We start from the raw sequence: 17322 nt of genomic DNA on the forward strand, positions 1-17322 counted from the left end.
ATTTTGCGCGCTTCGCTAGACTGTCTTTATGCATTTCTTGCAAGTAAACCTAATACTTGTAAAAATCCCAAAAGCAGAATGTTTAAAAAAGCAAAAAGAGTCAATCTGAGGCGAAGGAACGAGTCCGACGAAGACGAAAAGGAAGACATTCAGCAATCCCCACTTCCACAGCAGCTAGCGCCACAAACATGCGGCCCTGCTGCTGGCGCAGCAGCCGTGGACGCTCCGGAGTTTGACAACATTGACATCACCGTCGGAGCCCGAAACGTGGACTACCATCACGGCAACGGATTCCAGTCAAACGCCCTTAAGGCTGTCAAGAAGGAAAAGAAAAATAGGGATGCACAAGGGGGGCCCTCGAAGGGCAGTTTACTGAGCTTCGATGATGATGAAGGTAGGCTAACACTAACCTAGCTAATTACACTAGCTTAGCTAGCAATTAGCACGCTATTTGGCTCGCAAACAGGTGTGCACTAAGTACGTAGCGTTAGACTAAAATGTTTTTGAGATGTGTTTATTTGGACTGTTGGTTGTCTGACCAATGTTTGCTTAAATATTGGCTGTGCGCTAGTGTGATGTGGTTAGTTGCCTTGCTAGAAAGACTTGTTAGCTTGCAGTCCGCGAGGTTCAACTAATCACGAATCAATCGCTTTCTGAGATACAGAGGGCACGGAGGTTTTTAGGGTGAAGAAATCCAACTACAGCAAGAAGATTGTCAAGCAGTTGAAGAAGGAGTATAAAGAAGACCTGGAGAAAACGGGCTATGTCAAACAAGAACCAAACACAGGTAGGTGAAACGGTGCTCTGTCCCTGAGTGAAGCAAGTCTCTGCCATACATGAGCTAAACATGTAGCTACCGGTTCATATATTTTCTATTTACGACTTCAACAAAGTGCTGTTTTTTGGTGTAATAACTGTTTGGTTGGGACCCAAGTTATTAAAACTAAAAGATTGCCTCTTCTCCCCTCTCTCTTTGAAGATGGGGCTGGCCAGCCTATGGCAGCAATTAAGGAGGAGCCTAACAGTGGAGCAGGCAGTGAGCAGGGGGAGGAGGAGATGGAGGTGGACAGCACTGAGGAGCAGGAGGAGGAGCAGAAGAACCAGGGCCAGGCCTCCAAGAGCAACAGCAACTCGGGGAACTTCTCCAATGCCCTCTCCTCCTTGAGCACACTCCGCCCAGGTGGGGACACACAAACACAGAACCCCTTCTCTCCTCTCAGTCCACCCACAAAGGTTTTGGCTCATCATAATAAGTAGTCAGGCGATGGCCCGCAGTAACACAGTCTCCCATCATCCCCCCCCCAGGCGAGATCCCGGACGCGGCGTTCATCCACGCGGCGCGCAAGCGGCGCCAGATGGCGAGGGAGCTGGGCGGCGACGCGCCGCTGGTGGAGACCGAGGCGCCCAAGAAGCGGCTGGTCCGCGAGGAGGAGGAGCAGGACGGCAGCGACGACGAGGACGAAGACGAGAAGAGGATCAGCTTCAGCGGCGTGCGCAGCAAGAGCCAGAGGCAGAAGATAGCCGAGGAGATAGGTGGGTGGAGGGCGGGAGGGACGACCTGTGCATGGCAGCGGGCTCGAGTAGGCGGTAGGAGGATATGTGGATTTTTTTTTCCCGTCGGAAGAACGCCTATTGGCACGGTTGGTCTCCTAGCACCTAGACTTTTTGGGACTGTCAGACGTGGCATTGTGGGAAACAGTCTCTTTGGTGTCTCCCCCCCCCGTAGGCATCGAGGGCAGTGATGACGAGGCCCTGGACCAGGGTCACGACGAGGAGTTGAGCCGCTGGGAGCAGGAGCAGATCCGGAAGGGCATCAGCATTCCCCAGGTAGGGGTATGTACACGTGTATGCACACACACACACACACACACGCACCACTCAGTGGCCGGGCTATCTAACCTTGTCGTTGCTGTGCCAGGTGCAGAGCAGTCAAGCGGAGGACCACAGCAGCATGTACTACCAGAGCAGCTACGAGAGCCAGCCCTACAGCTCGTCCTACAGCACGCCCTACACCTACCCCAGCTTGGCCCTGCAGGCGGACAGCAAGCCTGCGGGGCGAGCCGACGGCCCCGCGCCGCCCTACAGCGGCCCCAGCGCAGACCTCGCCCCCGTCTCCACTGATCTGGTAAAGAAACGACTGCGAGACAGGTAGGTTCAACCTCACCCAGCCTGCTTGTCCCCCCTTGTGTCACGCTCTCGTTCAGTCCCCTTTCAAGTTCCAGGAGTCTGGGGGAGACGTTGGTTGGAGAATTGGGGGTTGGAGAATTGGGGGTTGGGGGGAGGACTGCATTATGCAGTACTTTGCTACCTCTAAACCTTGTTTACATCACCATAAGTATCTCGGTACTCCAGGATTACATTCTTTTCACACTAAGCTCCTTAAGTGTCGGTAGCATGCTAAGGCTAGACAACCTGATGTCAAGCTAGCCAATAAGGCTATCTGCCCTGATGTTAAGCAAGCCACTAAGGCTACCCTCCCTGATGTCAAGCTAGCCATCAAGGCTATCCGCCCTTATGTCATGCTAGCCAGTAGCCACTAAGGCTAGCCACCTGACGTCAAGCTAGCCACCAAGGCTAACCGCCCTAATGTCAAGCTAGCCAATAGCCACTAAGGCTATCGGCCCTGATGTCAGGCTAGCCAGTAGCCACTAAGGCTATCGGCCCTGATATCAGGCTAGCCAGTAGCCACTAAGGCTAGCCACCCTGATGTCAAGCTAGCCACTAAAGCTAGCAACCCTGATATCGAGCTAGCCACTAAGCCAGCGTGAGTGAACCTCTGTCCAGCCCCTCAGACTGCTGCCCTGTGTGTCTGTCCGTCCGTGTCCAGGCTGGGCCAGATGCGCGCCGGCCACGAAGCCAACGCCAAACGCTATGAGCAGATCCAGGACGAGCTGGCCGCCTCCCAGAGCGCCATCCGATGCCTGGAAGGCTCGGCCAATGACAACGCAGATCAATATAAATTCTTGCAAGAGATGCGAGGGTATGTTGGAGACTTGCTTGAGTGTTTCGGTGAAAAGGTAAGGGAGAAATGATCTGCTGCCCCCAATTTGTATTGTATTGTACCTGTTAGCTTTTGCTTTTTAAATGCTGAGCCTTAATGTCCAGAATTGGAACATTTTGAATGCGGTGACTTTAAAATTGTGAAAAATGAATGGCTCCTGGAATTTAATATTGTACTCTTGGTAAGATTTTGTTGCTTTAAAGGACACTGCATTAAGGCTTTGGCCTGTATTTGTTCCGAAATATTTGATTCTTTGGACTTGACTTATCTTTCCAAAACGGCATTGTCATTTAATAGGTTAATTAATGAAAACGCATGCCTTCATAAAAAGGATGTCTGTCTCACTTGGCCTCTGAACCATGGTTGCAATCCTAACATCCCACCATGATTGTAGTATTTTTTTTAGCAGCTCTTATTTGAATACAGTAAGAAGAGAGAGTCTGACGCCAGTTGATGGTCTCGCTTGAGTTGACAAACTCGATGTCAGCTCTCTTGCTAACTTCCACCTTACTCCCCAACAGCTGGACTCTTAGGAGTGATGCATTATGGTCAATGGAGTCTCTTTGGTGTGTGGGGAGGGTCTTGGAGCAATGTGACACAGCACAGCCACACTGCACACAATAGCATGTCTTGTTGAGACATGATGATAAACGTTGGAAAATTGGAATTGGAAAACGTTAGATCTTAAAGTTTGTGCTACGTTTTCCATGTTATTATAATCCTATTATCGGAGCCCTTGCCTCGCTTGCCGGCCCCTCCACCAATCAGATGTCCCCGTGACGCGGTCTCCCGCCCCTTTCAGGGTCAGAGGTCACAGAAGGTATCATATCTTTCAGGTGCCTGCCGTCCTGGAGCTGGAGGCTGACATGCACCAGTTACTAAGGCAACGGGCGGTGCGACTCGTCCAGAGAAGACAAGATGATATAAAAGATGAATCGGCGGAGTTTGCAAGCCTTTCAAGTCAGTCCATCTTGAAGGTTTTTATTATTTATTTGAACGGCCTCGTTGGTTCTCTGTGTGGGCGCGTGTGTACTGTGTGTGTGTGTGTGTGTGTGTGTGTGTGTGTGTGTGTGTGTGTGTGTGTGTGTGTGTGTGTGTGTGTGTGTGTGTGTGTGTGGGGAGACGTGTGCAACTGCACACTTGCTATTGACCTTTGTCCACTGTCCTTGTGATGTTGCCCTGTGAGTTTGAATGTGTTGATGAGAAGGCCTGTACGTTCCCACGCTTGCTTGTGTGTGTGTGTGTGAGAGCGAAGATGTGTTATTGAAGACCAGTACATCAGTTGTGCTCCACATGTGCTCATACACATCTACAGTTAGGTCCATAAGTATTTGGACATTTACACAATTTTCATCATTTTGGCTCTGTATACCACCACAATGGATTTGAAATGAAACAATCAAGATGCGCTTTAAGTGCAGACTTTCAGCTTTAATTTCTGGGTATTTACATCCAAATCAGGTGAACGGTGTAGGAATTACAATACATTTTATATGTGGCCCCCCCCTTTTTAAGGGACCAAAAGTAATTGGACAATTGGCTGCTCAGCTGTTCCATGGCCAGGTGTATGTTATTCCCTCATAAAGGGAGTTCGTTATTTCATTGACAAGGAGCAGTTAAAATGTCTAGAGTTCATTTCAAGTATGGTATTTGTGTTTGGAATCTGTTGCTGTCAACTCTCAATATGAAGTCCAAAGAGCTGTCACCATCAGTGAAGCAAGCCATCGTTAGGCTGAAAAATCAAAACAAACCTATCAGAGATAGCAAAAACATTAGGTGTGGCCAAATCAACTGTTTGGTACATTCTTAAAAAAAAAGAACGCACTGGTGAGCTCAGCAACACCAAAAGACCCGGAAGACCACGGAAAACAACTGTGGTGGATGACAGAAGAATTCTTTCCCTGGTGAAGAAAAACCCCTTCACAACAGTTGGCCAGATCAAGAACACTCTCCAGGAGGTAGGCGTATCTGTGTCAAAGTCAACAATTAAGAGAAGACTTCACCAGAGTAAATACAGAGGGTTCACCACAAGATGTAAACCATTGGTGAGTCTCAAAAACAGGAAGACCAGATTAAAGTTTGCCAAAAAACATCTAAAAGAGCCTGTACAGTTCTGGAACAACATCCTATGGACAGATGAGACCAAGATCAACTTGTACCAGAATGATGGGAAGAGAAGGGTATGGAGAAGGGAAGGAACTGCTCATGATCCAAAGCATACCACCTCATCAGTGAAGCATGATGGAGGTAGTGTTATGGCGTGGGCATGTATGGCTGCCAATGGAACTGGTTCCCTTGTATTTATCGATGATGTGACTGCTGACAAAAGCAGTAGGATGAATTCTGAAGTGTTTCGGGCAGTATTATCTGCTCCGATTCAGCCAAATGCTTCAGAACTCATAGGACGGCGCTTCACAGTGCAGATGGACAATGACCCGAAGCATACTGCAAAAGCAACCAAAGAGTTTTTTAAGGCAAAGAAGTGGAATGTTCTGCAATGGCCAAGTCAATCACCTGACCTAAATCCAATTGAGCATGCATTTCACTTGCTAAAGACAAAACTGAAGGGAAAATGCCCCAAGAACAAGCAGGAACTGAAGACAGTTGCAGTAGAGGCCTGGCAGAGCATCACGAGGGACGAAACCCAGCGTCTGGTGATGTCTATGGGTTCCAGACTTCAGGCTGTCATTGACTGCAAAGGATTTGCAACCAAGTATTAAAAGTGACAATTAGATTTATGATTATGTTAGTTTGTCCAATTATTTTTGGTCCCTTAAAAAAGGGGGGGGGGGGGGGCCACATATAAAATGTGTTGTAATTCCTACACGTTCACCTGATTTGGATGTAAATACCCTGAAATTAAAGCTGAAAGTCTGCACTTAAAGCACATCTTGATTGTTTCATTTCAAATCCATTGTGGTGGTATACAGAGCCAAAATGATGAAAATTGTGTCAATGTCCAAATACTTATGGACCTAACTGTATATGTGTGTGTGGTATGTTCGTGAGATGCGTAAAAGCCCCTCATAAAAAGTCTCTGACTGAACTCGGCGCTGTCAAAAATCACAATGACATGAGTCAAACTGAATGTTTTGACTGGTTATATGATAGCGTGCAGATGACAGGTGAGTGGTTATGCTGCAGAGGAGCGTGAACAGCGTGTGTTAGTGTACTGCGGATGCTCGGATGGGGTTTCAAATGCCAATCTTCCCGCGCACATAGCGACCCCCTGCGATGTTCAAATTCCTGTTCACAATGTCAATGATGTATCTTCTTTTTTCTTTTTTTTTTTCAAGCGGAAAGTTCCAGAAACATGTATTCCAGTCAGGCGTGTGTGTGTATACGTGTGTGTGTGCGCGTGTTTAGTGTAGTCTGATAGGTTGTGGGGAGGGCGGGGGGGAGGGAGAGAGGAGGGACGGGGGTTTGGAGGGAGGGGGGGCGGGGGGCTTTTGACTCCGCCCAGGGGCGGGCCCCACTCACATGGCCCCTGTCTCTTCCAGGCAAGGCCATGATGGCGCCCAACCTGGAGGCGTTCAGCCGCGAGCGCACGGCCCTGCAGGAGCACGCTCGCCAGAGGAGGATCGCCGAGAGGGAGGCGAGACGGTACGGCGCTCCTCGTCCGTTAACGGCCGTGCGTTGTGGTCGTCCTCTGTTGTTGTTGTTGTGTGATCACCAGCACCGAAGTGACCAGTAGACTTCTCTTCCTCGTGATCTGATTGGTCAAGCCGGTCCAGTTGATTTGTTCCGAGGAGAGATGCCACAGTGTTTACCAGGCGCTTTACACCGCGGCTGTCATCTCATTCTTTGACGCACCGTCTGTCGTGTGATTGGCTGACGTGTGTGTGTGTGTGTGGTGGGCGGGGCAGGACGCGGCGGCGACAGGCGCGGGAGCAGAACGGGAAGAGGGCGGAGCACAGGGAGGGGCTGTCCTCCGACGACGAGGAGACCTCCACCGACATCACCGCCTTTGACCAGGAGAGAGGTGCGCACACACACACACCTGAAACCATACTCAAATCTGAAACTACACACACACGCGATACACACACACACCTGAAACTATACACACATCTGAAACTACACACGCGCTGCTGAAAACGACCCTGCCCCCACACACACGCACACACACATGTCTTACGCCGTGGGGCCCAGACCCTAAGACGCTGGTGTCCTCCAGATCGTATCGTGCGTGAGAGCAGGAAGGTGTTTGAGGACGCGGTGGAGGAGTTCCACTCCCTGGACTGCATCAAGAGCCGCTTCGAGGCCTGGAGGAGGGACTACCAGGCCTGCTACCGGGAGGCCTACATCGCCCTATGTCTGCCCAAGCTCTTCAACCCCCTGGTCAGGCTGCAGCTCATCACCTGGAACCCCCTCCAGGTAGGTCTTGGTGTGGGTGGTGATGGGGTGTTTGTGTATATGTATATGTGGCGTACGGGGGTGGTTTGCGTTGGCCAGTGGGTGGGGTGGCGGGGGAGTGTGTGTGGGGTCGGGGCTGTGTGCAGTGGCGCAAAAAGTGGGTATGCGGCACATAGGGGCGCAGCACCATGGGGGTGCCAAAGCGATGGTAAGAAATGGTAAATGACAAAATATAACACATTATTTTGGGGGTATTTTCTGCGTCTAGCTGCTGTTGTGCGTTTCTGCATTTCCTCAATGTCGTAAAACATTTCAGAGGACTAACAGGCTAGAGTAGGCGCCCTATCTCATAACATTCCATCATAGAATGTTTAAATGGAAGAGGGAGCGGGGGCGCCGTGAGCGCTGAGCGAGCAGGTACGAGTATTGAGTTATCGTCTGTGGAAAAATATGGATAAAGCAAAAAAGCTCTCGGGGGGGGGGGCTAAAAAAGAAAAAAGAACGAGGGAAAAGGAGATGGCATGTCAAGGGATGCGACAGCAGTTAAATAAGTGGATGGTGGTGAAAGGCAACAGGTAGGATTTCACGTTTGACGTCTGTGCTTGGAGGCTTGCGGATATTAACGTTAACAGACTGTCTAGCGTTTGCTAACAACGCTGGGAATGTGGCAGCCAAATGGGGGGTTTACGGCTAGTTTGGAATATGCAAAACCGAGGTTGCCGAGCTGAAAACTGGAAAATATAAGGTAGCATGTAAAATAAATGACAAGAATCTGGAAAACATAACTAATGCAATAACTCTGGTTTACCATGGAATCATGCATAGATTTGTTACCAAACTCGGGAGGCTTGCAAATATTCATGTTAACAGACTGTTGTCAGACTAGCTAGTGAGTTGCTAACACGAGCAGCTAAAGTGGGGTTGCTTACAGATGAAGTCTGATTAATGCAAAATCGAAATAATTTAACATGTTTTGTTATCGGCTATTAGGCTAATCTTGCCATTGCGAATGAAAAACGCATGTCTGTATCAAAACCCAGCGCATGTGGGAAATATAACAATTAGCTGATGTCAGCCAATGTCTGACGTAGTAAACAAATCAGAACGCAAATTTAAACATCCTCAAAGGATATGCTCGAATGCCATGATGTATTTATTGTAATGAAAATAAAGTACGAGAAATCACGGGGTGATGATTAGGTTGCCACTTATCACAATTTGGTTGCCAAGGACAACCAGGCAACCGTTAATGTCGAGACTGATTGTATACATCCACCATATAATTATGGTAGGCCTACAGTGGCTGATTTAACTTTTAAATAAACATGTATTATTTAAAAGTGGGTGGGTGGGAGTGCGTGTGAAAGTGTTGGTAGCGAGTCCAGTCTTCCAACTGTTCAAGCTAGCGCAGAGTCCAAACCTTGAATGCCTCTCCTCTCTCTCCCTCTCTCCCTGCCTCCCTCCAGGCAGAGTGTGCTAACTTTGAGTACATGCTGTGGTTTGAGTCGCTGCTGTTCTACGGCTGTGAGGAGCAGAGCAGCTCACAGAAGGCTGATCTGGACGTGGGGCTACTGCCCGCCATCGTGGAGAGGGTCATACTGCCCAAGCTGGCAGGTCAGTGTCTCTCTCTCACACACACTCATACATTCACTCTCACTCGCTCTCATACAAACCCACAGGGTAATATGCATACCTGCATGAAGGGGATTGGTTATTATTGAATCAAATTTCCCATTTTAGCGATGCTTTTAGCCACAGCGACGCAGAAATAGTGCATATAGAAAATACAGCAGAAGATCAAGGATCAGAAGTGTATCGTTCTACAGTATTTCAGTGGTCCGAGTCAACTGCCTGTATATACATCTCTTGTGTGTGTGTGTGTGCGCGCAGTGCTGGCTGACCAGGTGTGGGACCCCCTCTCCAGCAGCCAGACATCCAGACTGGTGGCATTCATCCACAGACTGGTTAAAGGATACCCCACGGTGCTCAACGGAGACAACCGCAACACACAGGTAGGAGGACAGACATGCACACACGGGTAGGGTTATACACACACGCACCCACACAGTGTACATATAAAGGTGGGATTTGCCGATATACACCCTCCACACACTGCCAACACACACACACACACAAAAGGGTTAGTGTGGCAACGCACTCACACACCTACACCCACAGAGTACATTACTATACAAACACGCACATCAGTCCCCGGCACACACGACAAGCTCTCCACTCAAGTGTGCGATATCTCTCTTCTCCTCCCCCCCCCGACTCCCCTCTATCTCTCCAGGAGTTCCTGAAGACGGTGGTTCTCAGGGCCAGACGAACGCTGGACGATGACGTCTTCCTGCCCCTCTACCCCAAGAAGTGAGCCATCCCGCCCCCCCCCCCCCCCCCCCTCTCTCTCTCTCTCTCTCTCAAACACACTTTCTAGACTGCTAGTCTGTTTCTTTTACCCTGTGGTGCCTGACTTTGTGCGCGTTTGTGTTGGAAATCCCCCAGTGTGTTGGAGAACAAGAACGGGGGTCCGTACCTGTTCTTCCAGAGGCAGTTCTGGTCCTGCGTCAAGGTACTCGCTGCCTGTACAGGCCTGTCTCCACTTGGCTGCTACAAGCACACGTGCAGTCCTAACATGGAAATACCAACTAGTTCTGCAACTGGGGCCTGTTATCATCCAGCCTCATTCAAATGGTTTCAACATACTATCCGACTGTCATTTGAATATAAGGAAGTCCTCTAACTGTTCTCCTCTTAACTCTCCCCGTGTGTGCTTGTGTGGCTGTGTGTACATACATATGGTGTGTGTACGGTGTGTGTGTCTGTGTGGACGCAGCTCCTGGGTAACATCCTCCAGTGGGACGGTGTGCTGTCCAGCTCCACCCTGAAGGAGCTGGCCCTGGACAGCACCCTGAACAGATACATCCTGTCTGCCCTGCAGAGCTGCCACACTGGGGACGAGGGCATCGCCAAGAGCCAGAAGGTACACACCAGCCACACGCTCGCGCACGCACACATGTTTACTTTCTCTCTCCCTCACGTACACATTCTATCTCTCTCTCTCATATACACACTTGTTCACACACGCATTCATCCAGTCACTATCTAACTTGGCACAGTCACATTGTCAGTCACACAGTCTGCCCTTCCCTCCCTCCAGGCGGTCTGTTGTCTCTCTCCCTAGCTGTCTCTCTCTCTCTCTCTCTCTCCCTGTTTCTCTCTCCTTCTCTGACTGTACCCCTCTCTTAGTCAGACAGCAGGAGTGTGTACCCCCCTCTCACCCTGACCTCCCATCCACTCCACTCTCCCCCCAGGTGGTGGAGTGCCTGCCAGCCCAGTGGCTGGTGGGGCTGAAGGGCCAGCACACCCTGCCCCAGCTGGAGCCCTTCTGCCGCTACCTCACCCACCTGGCCAGCTCGCTGTACCGCACCAGCCTGGGCGGCTCCGACGTGGACCGCCGCGCCGCCAAGTGAGTCGAATCAAATGCACCCCCCCCCCCCCATCTCTTTGGTCAGCGGGAATGGGGAGGGAGGAAGGTTCGGTCTCTAACCGCTCTTCTCTCCTTCCTGCCCCCCCCCCCCCCCCCCCCCCACACCACCCCCCTCTCTCTGCCCCTGCCCTCCTGTCTCTCCATTTCTCCCTCCCTCTCTGGATCCCTCTTTCTGTCATTATCTGAATATCTCTCCAGGGACAACATCAAAGAGGTGGTGAAGCTACTGGGTCAACTCAACGCTCTAGACCACATCATCACCGTGGCAACGGAGCACGGCATCAAAGACATCAAGCCCCTGATGGAGGTCAAGTGACAGACACTGAAAAACTGACTGGTCAACCATGGAAAGCAGTACTCTAATTAGGGCTTCACAATGGACTTCTGAGTGGCTATATGAAAGTGATTGTGTGTGTTATACACAAAGGTGTGTGCGCGCACGTGTGTATATACTGTGAATAGTGTACATGTCTGTAGAGAGTCCCGTCAGGACTACAGATCACCCCCAGACTTCCTGCCTTGTCTGCATCACGGGAGCAGGCGGTGTGTTCTGGGAAACGTAGTCCGCTGATCCTCTACCCCCTCAATAAGAATTAAGCGGACGAAAGCCAAAACTACCAGACACCTTTCACCTAATAGACTGTGTGTGCGCTGAGGCCTAGGATCAGTCTGGCCTCTCCTAACCAGAACCTCTGTCATATGCAGTCCCCCTCAAGGTGAGTGTGTGTTGGAGGGAGGGGGGCACCGGGGAACTACCCGGCAACCTGCTCATGTTCACCTGATGATTAGTTTTTTTTTCGTGTGCAGGCAGCTGTGGGATGTTTGTATTTTAATTTGGCCTACTTTTGTGTAATTTGTATTGTTTGGCTTGTGAATAAAATGTGGATATGGAAGTTGTTCATGGTACATGTCGCTGCTTTCCTCTGTCAGCAAGACCCGCTCTCTCTCTCTCCGACGCTGTTAGAGATGGGAATAGGACTAGGAATGTATGGAGAGAAACAGACTTGTTTTTCTCCATACATGAGACACATTTGGCATAGATGCGGGATCAGGGGCCGTATTCGCAAAACATCTTAAGTCTTTAAGTAGCTCCTGACTTGCCGATTTAGGAGAAACTCTTATTTTATCCTTAACTCTCGCATTTTTTTTTTTATTCTTGTTAAAAAAATATTTTTAAGTTTTGGTGCTAAAACCAGATCCTAAATCTAAAAAGTTAAGGGTAGTCAAGAGGACTCTTAAGTCACCAAGACCAAATCACAAACTCCTAAATTGTCTGTTGCTCGCAATCCGCCTTGGAATGTAAACATTTCATCATGATGAACTTTTGAAAAGGTATCGTCGGGTATTATGATTGTAGCCGAGTTATAAGGGATGCAGTCCCTTATAGAAACGACCCAGTTACACCGGAGATCAGTTGACAACTCTACGCTACTTGGCCACAGGGAAAATGCAGCTATGCAGAGCAGACAAACTTGGTAGGCTATCTGCCATCTGTCAGTAGAACACAACACTGCATCAAACAACATACCCTCTGCAGATCCCACACCGACAATTCATAAGGCGGCCTGCATATTTGCAATTTCTTAACGAGATGCACATGTAAGAGACTGATAATTAGCTAAACATAGTCCTAGACTTGTTTAATCAGTGACATAACCTACAATTGAACAGCTTTATTTCAATATGGCAACAAAAAAAACGCAACATAATACCTCGTTCTACAACATTTCTGTGATTAAATCATTAGTAAGCTTGTTGACATCTTCCACAGACATTTAAGATTTCTCCGAATTCCTTAGTAAAAGCTGGTCTCAGCAGCTTTGTGAATGTTTTAGGAGGAAACTGTTCAGAACTTTTACTGCTGTTTAGGAGAACTCTTAGTGGTAAGATAAAATGTTGCGTGAATACGGCCCCTGGTCACTTATGTAGACACGAACAGGCGTGTTGCGAGACATAAAGCTTTACTGGGGCAAAGGCCCCTACTCATTATACATAGCCTACAATTCAGGGACATAAGTTTGATATCAGCTTTGGTAGGGACATCAATAGTTAATGTGAGCGTGCGAGTGGGACCATTTTTCCGGAATAACTTGAGCGCAAATATACCACTGTCTTTTTTAGCTTCATGTAATAGACCTAATACGTTGGATTGATGTTTTTATGTTTGAGTCAAAATAACATAATCGGTTGGTCTATTATTTAGAAACTTTCTTTAGTTTCTTAGCCTACCTCATTCAAGACTTGTTTGCCGACACCTGGACTTATGTGTGCGCGCTGCAGTTGCTAGCAAAGAAGAACACATGGACATGGAATTCCGGCAGGCATCAGTTTGGGTTTTCAACTTCCTTGATTGGGATGCTGCATTTTTTTCTGAGATTATCAGTCTAAATGAATGCACTGACTAAATGTAAATTGTGAAAAACTCAAACTTTTTTACAAGGGCACAGCCGATTGATAGGGGGCACGTGCCGATTGAAAAGGGTCTAGTGACGCCCCTGGACACGAACCACAAGAGACCCGCAGCATTCAACTGAACTGGGGTCAGCTTGTACGAACGACTTCCACTGTTCATCCTATAACTACAGTTGTAGGCGGGCGGGGTTATGTTGGAAGTTTTTCCGCCCTATCACCAAAACGGCAACTCGATACGCAACCTTGCATCACATATGTACCCTCGCCACCTGTCAAGAAAGCTATAGGTCTGAGAGAGCGCAAATACCTAAGTTACTCTACAAAATTTAAGAAGTGTCGGAGAAGTTATCCAGAATTCCCAAATCCCCCATGTTGCATTGATTTAACGGGGTCGTTGCTCCATGCGTCTCGGCAGGCTCTGTAAGGTAAGGTATGTGTGTTTCCAAAACGTCTTCCGTGTCGTTCCTACTCGACAGTGAAATGCGTTTGACGAACACAAGAGAACATGTATTTTAATGCAGTGATCGGTTTTGCTTCAGTACGGGCATTAGACTTACAGCATATACCCGTTTTGCATTATAGAAAACAGACCCGTAAGAAGCGCATGCAGGAGTCCACATGGTCTTTCCATACACCATTTTACTTTGCGAGTTTGCCGTGTCGCTGTGTAGGCCGGCTGCAAGGCGAAAAATGGGATTCTTACTGCAAGGCACTGTCTGGGTCTGTAATGAAATTATTATCCGTGACACGTGGATGTTGAATGACATTATAACTAGTGACCATAAATGTATAATATAAGCCTATAATATAGCTCATTCAAACTGCGTTTTTCCCGCATTTTAACACGGTGCGCGTTTATCTTTGGTATGCGCGTCTGCCTTTTAGAGTAAAAGTAAGTATGACATTAAACATTCCAAATGTATCAACCAACTATCCACGGAAGACTGTCGGTTATAAACGCTGCTGTAGAATAGGCTATAGCATAATTAAGTTGGGTAAAGTAACATCCTTATCCTAGGTTATTATTAGATTATGACATGTCATATCTCCTTGTCATAATTGGTAGGCCTAGCCTCCGTTTTGGGATGATTTAATTTGCCTTTGTGAGTTTGGTTGGATGTCATGTTGGCATCCATTTCACACAACATTGAGCGCTGCTGAAGTTTGTCACTAGTGGTCGTCGATCGGGTCGTTTGCGAACGATGGGATCATGGGAGCCGGAGCGGGCTCGCATATCAGAAGAGCCGGATCCATTTATATAGTCTATATATTTTGATAAAATATATGAATTGTCAATATTTTAATAAGTAATAAATAAAACGAAATAAGATAAAATGGTCAAGCGCACACACTTTCGTTCGGACTCTTGGCTCAGACTAACAGCCTCACCTTTTGTTTCTGTCAATCAGACACGAAGTCAACCGAAACCGAAGATGCGTGAGTGAACTCAGTCACACTCACTAACAGGAGCCGAGTAGCGAGAGGAAGGACAGGAAGTTAGACTTTAAATGCAAATGCTTCATAGCATTCTTTTACATAACAAATCAATGCATTTGTAAATACATTGTGGTAGGCCTATGATTTCATCAATTTAATAAGTACTGTTTTAACACCAATAATAGTCAAACTATCGCAAACTGTTTGACTTGTCCATCACTTGTCACTAGAGCGCAACCAACTGCCACAATAATTAAACCGTTGGGCCCTAACAAAAACTTCCAAGAAAAGCAAGTCTGATGATAAGGATTCTTGGTAGAGTATAGGAGTATTTACACAATTGCGCGCACCCTGTCCGTTTTCAAAAATAGTGACCGTCCTAAGATGTCGTTGTTGGCATCCTGAAAGTCCTTGTGAGTGCTGTTCAGTTCATTAGCCAGGAGAGTGGCGCTCCAGCCCCCATTAATCCCTGCTCGAAAGCTGAGTCATAGTCAGTTACAGACATCGCTCCTTCTTTTAAACCTGGAGTCTGCTTCAACACACAACAAAGAAGCCTTGTCATGGCGCAGAGTTGAGCTCTAAATCTCCAGTGTGTGTGTGTGAGAGAGAGAGAGCTGTTGTGAAAATGATTTGGCGGGGTCAGAGGAAGTATTATTATTTTGGCAACGGGCAACCTCCCCCAGTGTGTAGTAGGATGTTACATTTTCAGTGTCCACCAAGATGATATCACCTGGTTATGTTCAGTCTTTCCCTTCTTGAGCTTAGTTCATTCTGGTTCTGGATATGTCCACAGTGAGCTCTATTGACATATCCTGTACCGAATGACATGACATTGCTTTGCTTCATGGGGTCTGGAGGAAGACACAAAACAGTGTGTCTGCAACATGAATAGGTAAACTTTCATTCGGTTTGGGAACTGTTTACATTTAGTCATTTAGCAGACGCTCTTATCCAGAGCGACTTACAGTAAGTACAGGGACATTCCCCCGAGGCAAGTAGGGTGAAGTGCCTTGCCCAAGGACACAATGTCATCTGGCACAGCCGGGAATCGAACTGGCAACCTTCTGATTACAAGCCCGCTTCCCTAACCGCTCAGCCACCTGACTCCCTGTTGATAACTTTCATGTATCACAGTTCCCACAATACAAGTGTGTTCTATGTAGGGGTCACACAGCGAAGATATTAACCTTTGAGGTTTGGTAGCCTCCGGAAATGTTCTACATCTCTTGTAACACCCCAGTCTGTTCTTGGTGGCATGGCTAGTAACTCCTGCACTCTGGGAAGTGTAGTCCCTGTGGTCTGGGAACTGTAGTCCCTTACCTGACAAATGCCCATTCTAAAACTCCTACATTTCCTACAGGAAGTGTAGTGTCTCTACCTACGTGTTAGTCTATCTACCAGCCTGTCTATATGTCTGCCTGTCTGTCTATCAGCCTGTCCATCTGCCTATTTGTCTGTCTGTCTATCTGTCAGCTTATCTACATACCTGTCTACATTTCCGACAGGAAATGTAGGAGTTATTCCTAACCTGGTGGTCATATTGGGTAAGACTGTATCCTGGTTTTAGGACATCAGGTCCCTAAGTATAACTTTGAGCTGAATGTGGGTCACTAGAATGCCACCTCGGATGGTTAAACAGCAGGCCAGAGGCATGGTTATCATGCGTGTGTGTGTGTGTGCTTCAATGACATGCTTCAGATGGTTTGGCTGAGGGCATGTGAGTCATGTTACATGTTCAAGCAGACGGGCTGTCACCCCTTGGGGGAGCCTCGTCGGGAAAAGGAATTGTAGGGTCAACTCCCCCTTTCTGGTTCCACCTGGACCCATAAGTGTTCCCAAGGGACTTTAAAGAGATGTTCCCCTACAACAGCACCCGAAGACGCCTTTTACAGTTCTAGATGATAACATGTTTGTGTACAGCAGGGTGCAGGGATTGTTCCAGATTTCCATCCTAACTTACACCGGGGCCTCGGATAACCGGTACCTGTTCCGTTTGTCAGTTCTGCCTCTATTTCCGCACAGTGAATCGGCGCTGCTCCTCGTCTCCCGTGGATGTCCAGGGTCATGTTGTTGCTCCCCTCAGAGGAGCCTCCAGACACTGCAGCCGCTGTCAGGGTGAGAACGTTGATGCCTGGCTCGCAGGTGTCGAGCCGTCATCGTCATGATCCCCCCTGTGTGTGTGTGTGTCAGGCAGAGATCATCAGGAGCTCGCTGAATGGCCGCTCATGTGGGGATTCGTGTCGAAGGGGTGACCTGGAAGTGCACTTTGGATGAGGGTCGAGTGTGTGCCGATACGTCGACACACGGACGCGCTTTCAAACGTTTTGACTGTGCCCTTCATCCTTTGGTTAGGGTTTTGGCTTCTCCCCAGAACCAGCTTCCAGCGTGTCCTAAGGAGTGTCTGTCTGTCTATCTGCCTACCTTTCTGTCTGTCTGTCTGTCTGTCTGTCTGTCTGTCTGTCTGTCTGTCTGTCTTCCTGCCAGCTTGTCTATCTGCCTACTTGTCTGTCTGTCTGTCTACCTGTCAGCTTGTCTACCTACTTGTTAGTCTATCTACCAGCCTGTCTATATGTCTGCCTGTCTGTCTGTCTATCAGCCTGTCCATCTGCCTACTTGTCTGTATGTC

General features: G+C 48.3%; 1 protein-coding gene across 2 annotated transcripts; it reads left to right on the forward strand.

Moving 5' to 3' along the window:
* Window positions 1-6: 6 nt before the first annotated feature.
* paxbp1 (PAX3 and PAX7 binding protein 1) lies at window positions 7-11743 on the forward strand. 2 transcript variants are annotated; one of them, XM_067257528.1, is made up of 18 exons: window positions 7-394; window positions 665-787; window positions 980-1180; window positions 1306-1533; window positions 1727-1833; window positions 1919-2148; window positions 2828-3017; window positions 3838-3961; window positions 6502-6604; window positions 6868-6983; window positions 7179-7378; window positions 8824-8971; window positions 9248-9369; window positions 9651-9727; window positions 9863-9929; window positions 10194-10340; window positions 10672-10826; window positions 11046-11743. In XM_067257528.1, the coding sequence occupies exons 1-18, from the start codon at window positions 79-81 to the stop codon at window positions 11161-11163; spliced, it is 2772 nt and encodes a 923-aa protein (XP_067113629.1). In that variant the 5' UTR covers window positions 7-78; the 3' UTR covers window positions 11164-11743. The 2 variants fall into 2 exon arrangements, with proteins under 2 accessions (XP_067113629.1, XP_067113630.1); XM_067257529.1 differs by having other exon boundaries at window positions 1727-1827.
* The last annotated feature ends 5579 nt before the right edge of the window (window positions 11744-17322 follow it).

Source organism: Osmerus mordax, chromosome 19, assembly GCF_038355195.1.
Source record: "Osmerus mordax isolate fOsmMor3 chromosome 19, fOsmMor3.pri, whole genome shotgun sequence".
In the NCBI taxonomy this organism is placed as follows: Eukaryota; Metazoa; Chordata; class Actinopteri; order Osmeriformes; family Osmeridae; genus Osmerus; species Osmerus mordax.

What these genes read in the sequence shown, in the direction of transcription:
- paxbp1 (XM_067257528.1), top strand. Translation starts at nt 79, where the DNA reads ATGTTTAAAAAAGCAAAAAGAGTCAATCTGAGGCGAAGGAACGAGTCC. An exon ending in AAGAAACGACTGCGAGACAG is followed by an intron (nt 2,149 to 2,827) that starts GTAGGTTCAACC and finishes GTCCGTGTCCAG; the next exon opens with GCTGGGCCAGATGCGCGCCG. An exon ending in AGTTCTGGTCCTGCGTCAAG is followed by an intron (nt 9,930 to 10,193) that starts GTACTCGCTGCC and finishes GTGTGGACGCAG; the next exon opens with CTCCTGGGTAACATCCTCCA.